Genomic DNA, 6,000 nt, shown 5'->3' with positions numbered 1-6,000 from the left:
TAGATTAGCATCGTTAAGCCATGGGGCTGGGAGCTTTTGTCATTGCCTGTTATCCCCTCTGTCGTGGGGTGACTCGTCCTTTGAGGGGGCCGAGCCCCGCACTGTCACGATGCTCCCCGGGCCTTGCGCCCATTACTCGGAGCCAGGCCTCCCTCCCCGTCCGGGGGTTGCCGGCCTCCCTTCGCTGCTGACTGGGGCAGAGAAGGAGGTGGCAGGGGCGGGCGTAGGGCGAAAGGGGCCGGCCCAGGGACTCGCTACGTGTCGCGGGAGCCCTTATAGGCCCGGCGCACCCCGGCCCCGCCGCCCGTCACCATGTCGAGCCGACCGCCGGCGGTAGGACGGGGCTGGCGGGCGGGGGGCTGCGGCTGCTGTGGGGCGCTTCCAGCTCCCTGCTAAGACAAACCCTTTCCTCATGCTCCTGACATTGCCGCTTTTCCTGCAGGGCTGGGGGCTCGCGCCGAGGCGGGCGGTGCTGGGCAGACGTGGACTCCCCAGGGGGATGGACCCCCGCGGGTCCCGTCTGCGGCTGGCGAGCGCCTTGTGCTCGGCGCTGGGGCCGGACCCATCGTCCTCCTCCCGGGGTACCCCGATCCCCTCGCAGGAGGACGTTAAATCCGCCGCGTTGCGGTGCAGGGCGCTGAGGGTGAATGCTGTCGCCAGGCGTCGGTCCGCGCTGGTGTAGATGTGCGAGCGGTGCGTGCCCCGGGCACAGCTCGGCTGCCCGCGGGTGAGCCGCGCACCGCCCCGCCGCACCCGGCAAGCGCGGTAGCGGTGCCCAGCGCAGCCGGTCCTCCCGGGCGAGGCCGAAGGCTGAGTCAGCGAGAAGCTGAGCCACTACCGCGCTCACGGCTTGTCGGGTTTCTGCCCAGGTCCCACCCGGGGGGAGACGCTGGTGAGACAGCCGCCACCAGCACCCAGCGGCTGCCAGCGCTGCAGCAAGAGCCATCGTGTTTCACAGAAAAGCTGCACAGCAAAGACAAATAGTAATATCCGGAGCGTAGTTCAGTTGGAAATGAAAATTGCAAATCGCAGTTACAGCCAGAAACCTTTTTCCTCTTCCTAGCTGCCCTCTCCCACTTCTTGGATTTGGGATGTGAGGTCTGGGTCCTTCTGGCTGCACGTACACTTCCCAGGTTTTAGATCAGAACTGTAAGAAATCTTGATGTAAGTCTTTTGGGCTGCTTTGCTGGTCCATTTATTTATTTACTTTGTCGTAAACTTTTCAGATGGATCTAATGCAGTTTGAGCACACTGGTAATCTGTCTGGGTAGAAATGCAACCAAAGCCATGCTTAACAAAGCACGCCTGTGTGGCAGGATGTTCTTGGAAACATGAAAACCTGTGGTTTAGGGATTATTTCTGGAAGGGGATGCAAGACGTGAGCTGTGTAGGGGAATTTTATTTATTGCTGTGATAGGAGAGAGGCATTAGTGAACTTCCAGAATAATCCCTCTCCTTTGCCTCTGCCCTGGGCTGAAAAAATGACCTTTATAAGCAGGATCGTGGCTGACCTTTGTACTGAGACTGTCAAAACAGATGCTATCTGGTTGACAGTTGTAGGCTTATTTTCATGTGCTTATCTGCTAGGTAGCTGATAGAATGGGAAAAGGTATGACTTCACTAATGACAAGAGGTTTTGATAATTATGATGAAATGGCAGTGATACTCCGTTAATGATCCTCCTGGTCTATGGCCAGGGACATGTGTTGCAGAGCATAGGTGAAGTTCTTGCTCCTAACGCAGTCCCAGTGTCTCAGTTTTAGCCATCTCAAGTTGATACCAAAGGACTGGGATAAGGCATTTCACTTTGATAGGGGTCCCTTGATCAGCTCAGTTATTAGCATACACAAACAGACAATTGCATTTGGTCTCAGTGCAATTACACAGTGTGGTTCAGGAGGGTTGAGGCATTGGCAGTGCATCAGAGATTCTGCCTAATGAAGGAGCAGGCAACAACACAATATGCTCCTGCAAGTAGCAGGATGAATGTTGTAGCTTAAAGGAGTTTTAATATGGTGGTGAATTTTTCATGACACGTTTTGTACCTGCAACAGCCAAGATGGTACCATTAGAAAATGAAGATGGGACACACGGAATAATTTGCCCTCCTGAGAGCCCTGTTAGTACCACAGCTCGTCCTTCTGATGCTCCCTACTTAATCCTCATTTTTCATTCTCCCAGTAACATGAATTGTTATGACTCATAAAAATCCTTATTACTAATGAAATGTCAGGGCTTACCACTTCTCCATAATGTGGGTGATGTGTTAATTTTTCTCCCACAGAGAAGGTTTTGTGGGGATGGTTGTTTCCAGCATTGTTCTCTGTCCTAGAATATGTCCAAAATGGGTTTCGCTGGTGATGTTTGCTAGCTGTCAGCTTTTCAAAGGTGCAGTAGTGGTAGCTGTTACAAGATGGACTGGTTGTGTTATTTGACTGTGCTCCTCGTTTTGGATATTGAGTAATTGTACATGAATTCAGTCTGAATGTTCTCTGGAGTTTGTGGGTAATTTGAGGATATTCTAACTGCACACCCATTTATTAATAGAAGCTTATGGTAGGGTACAAAGAAGAAAAGTGAATTTTTTTTTACTTCTGCATGTGTTGTCCTTGAAAATGAACAAGGCACCTTAATTCTGCTGAAGACCCAAGACTCGGTGTGCAGGAATCTTTGGCTGGTTAGTATGGAAATGCTCCCTTCATTTCTGCTCATGGTGTTGCAAGAAGCATGAAGTCCTCTAACTGTTGGGAAGTGTCCTTCAGTTCTCAGACCTCACTAACAGCATTCATTTCTGACCAGTTTCAGGGCTGACTTCTGGGGGACAAGAACAGTCTGTAAGGATGACCTTAAAGACTTAATGTTCCTTACACAAGCCCCCTGTGTGCCCCAGTCGTGAAATCCTGCTCTCAGGAGTAAGTACACGGTAAAGTAATTGCAGTGAGTAGCATGGAGCTGTGGGACTGCCCTTGTTTATTGTGTGGGCTCCTGCACAGCGCCGCATTCAGGGCTGAGCAGTCCTTTTAGCCCTCTCGAAACAGCCGCTTGTTCTCTCTGCGTCTGAGGTGTCACTGGTATTTCCGTAGCTCGTTACTTCTCCCCACTGAGCAGCGTTTTCATACCAAGCAGGAGCGTACAGAAGGAGCAGTGTGCTCCGTGAAAGCGCCTTGCCACGGAGCACAAGCCCATGGGCATGGCCCTGCCCTGGAAGGGCTGGCCCCTCGCCAGAGCCACTGGCTGCGTGGCTTGCATGTCCCTGTGGGTGCGCAGAAAATGCAGCTCAATGCATGTTGAGGTGGAGGTGTTCAGAGCTGGCTGCCAGAGTCCTGCCCCTGGCAGTGGGCGAACATCATCCTCACTGACTGCTTCCAGGGAGCTTCTCTTAGTGGAGAGAAGGGGTGCTTAGGGGAGAAAGAAAGCCCAGTACTGAAGCTGCCTTTCTGGGGGTGTTACAGGTTTGTCATCTGTCTGGCCTTGTGAAAGTATTTCCAGGACTCTGAACCACATGGCATGTGGCATCCCTTGCTTTCACTGGGATGTTGTTTCCGTAGCTCAGTGGATCACAAAGTGGTAACTTCTGATAGTTCAGTTTTGCTTGTGTAGGGTTTATGTGCACAGTCACAAATTATGTGGTCTGATTTAAAGATAAATTAAAATGTACAAATAATTTAGATTTTTTTTTTTTAATTAAAGAGAAAAAAACCCTACAAAACAGATGACTACTCTGAGAAAATAGGAAAAGGCTTAGTTTCTTTGCCTAAAAGCTATTTTCATGTTGAAAAACTGCAGGCACAGGGTGGGCCAAGTGATAGCACAGGCTGTGCAGTAACATATGTATAGCTTCATAAATTAAATTTCAAAGCAATGTAAAATAAAAAGTTCACTTAAAAAAAACCCTAAACAAACATGCGTTCATCTCCTCTCACACTTATTCTTTACTTATGTTTTGAACATAAAGACCAAAACATTTTTAAGGATGTTTGTGTTCAAAGTACTTCAGTGTAGTTCATCACTGTGACACTTGCACAGGCAACTACACCAGGCAGCAGAGCTGTGATTTCAGGGAGTTAGTGTGGCTTGGTCTGGGTTGAATTACTCAGTACAGCGTTTTTGATGTTTTATCCAGTGATTCAAAAGTCTTGCATTTACAGCTGTGATTTATTTTGTGAAACACAGTACCTAACTCATTGCACTGTGACAGTAAAAGATGATTGGTTTCTAGTTGCTCATTTCATACTTAGTATATTGGTATATTTGGTATATTTTCTGTCGCTTTTTTTGCTTTATATCTCTCTTTTTTGAAGATCACAGAAAGGTCAGCAGATTAACTATCTTGATACACAGTTATTTCAACTTCTGTTGTTTCCTATAGCTCTCTCCCTTCTTCTCCCTGTTTCTTTTGAAGTCCTTTGCTATTAAAAAGTTACCTTTCCAGTCTGTTGCCCCACCTTGCTGTTTCCTTCACTCGCACTGTTTTGCGAGGCTGCCAGTTGCCAGACCCATGTTTATTAAACGTACTCTGTAAGAATCAGGGTGTTCCATTTGGGGAATTTCAGTGAAAAAAAAAAGCCAGAAAAAGTTGCAGGCTCCTAAATATTAATGCCTCTTTATTTCTATGGTTCAGAGAGACTGAGCCCTCCAGAGGATGTGGAACAAAATAATCAATTTGGTGTGGTCCAGCCCCAGAAGCTGCAAGCTGAGGACCTTGGTGGACCTTCCCCAAGTGCAGGGAGGCTTGTTCTGGTGTCCCCTGGTACTGCCATGGCAGCAGGAGAAATAGGGCAAGTTTCCCAGGAAGCTGCATGGTCAGAGCATCTCCTGGGGCTGTACGAGGGTGTGTACATGGAAAAGTGGAAGGGAACTTTGAAGGGTTTTTCTCCTTGTCTTTGTGGGAGACGGGCAGGTAGGTCAGGCCTGATACCTGCTCATGCGCTCGGAGGTTAATCTTCTGCTTTCCCAACAGGACTAGCGGTTCTTCACAGTATTTCTTCCTCTCCCAGGGCCTGGTTTGGAGAAGTGCAGCTGAGCACTGCTGGAGACGGTGGTCGGCAGGGTGGGTGCCATCTGGGGTAGTGGCCAGGGCACCTAAACCCAACTGTGATTTTTCCAGCTCTTGAGTCAAAGCGCTTTGAGTCAGCATGTTGTTTCCTGTCCTGCCGCTGGACTCCTGGATAAATACAGACTCCAGCCTCGCCTGGTTTTCAGGTTGCACTGATGAAGTCACAGCCAGTTACAAATCTGTGCCAAAACCCGTAACTCAGGCATAGGTTTCTATCTATGCTGTCTTTGGGCAGCATCAACAGGTGGTTTTAGGCAAGACAGCAAATGATTTTGAAGACCCAATGCTACCCAGACATGTGCACTGCAGCTGAAACTTAGATTGAGGCCACAGGGATTTTGTTTTTCTGGAGAGTTTTCAAGATAAGCAGTGGCATACTTGCATTTGTTTTTTTTATTGCTCTGATGTTGATCCTGGAGGGTGTATTTGAATAGCCTTTAAAAATGAAAGGACCTTGCCTATCTGAAACCAGGTGTTTTAGATAAACTTGCAGTTTTACATGCCCACAAAAGGCAAGTGGTGTGCAGGGCCTGTATTAATGGTCCTAAAAGTATGCCCTGTCTTGAACTTGTACTTTGATCACAGTGCTTGTACACTTCAGTATCTTTAAAGTCCATTAAGAGAAATGCCATGTAATTCAGGTTGCTGTTTATTAATTTACTATTATTGTGAGCAGGGTGACTAATGGTTATCTCTGATTTAACTCTGAATCAGAGCTGTAGGAAGTGCGAAATAGTTCCTTAATGGTCTGGCAGCTTAATAATTTCTAAGTGAAAATTGACTTGGAGTGTATCATTAACAGAAGGAGAGATGCAACAAAGCTTGGTCAAGGCATTTGGCATGGATGTGCGTCACAAAATGGCACACTGGAAGTTAGGATTTTGCCCGTAAGACAAAATCAGCTTGCTGTGAGCACTGCCTCCTGTCACTCTCAGAGCAGTCCT

The 6,000-nt window shown here is 48.2% G+C and overlaps 1 protein-coding gene across 2 annotated transcripts in view; it reads left to right on the top strand.

Annotated features, from left to right (window-relative positions):
* The first annotated feature begins 215 nt into the window (after positions 1-215).
* Positions 216-6,000, top strand: part of PAPSS2 (3'-phosphoadenosine 5'-phosphosulfate synthase 2) — a 28,386-nt gene continuing 22,601 nt past the window's right edge. The window contains exon 1 of one of the 2 annotated variants that reach the window (XM_062637899.1): positions 216-333. In XM_062637899.1, the coding sequence (XP_062493883.1) occupies positions 313-333 (21 nt within the window). In that variant the 5' untranslated portion in view covers positions 216-312. Of the gene's footprint in view, positions 334-667; positions 728-6,000 lie in introns of those variants that run through there. The other variant, XM_062637898.1, reaches the window with a different exon arrangement.

This window comes from Pezoporus occidentalis, unplaced genomic scaffold (genome assembly GCF_034315485.1).
Source record: "Pezoporus occidentalis ecotype Australia unplaced genomic scaffold, CSIRO_AGI_Poc_V1 ctg54, whole genome shotgun sequence".
Lineage (NCBI taxonomy): Eukaryota > Metazoa > Chordata > Aves > Psittaciformes > Psittacidae > Pezoporus > Pezoporus occidentalis.
The sequence above is the reverse complement of the archived record's forward strand: the minus strand, read 5'-3'. Positions and strand labels throughout refer to the sequence as shown.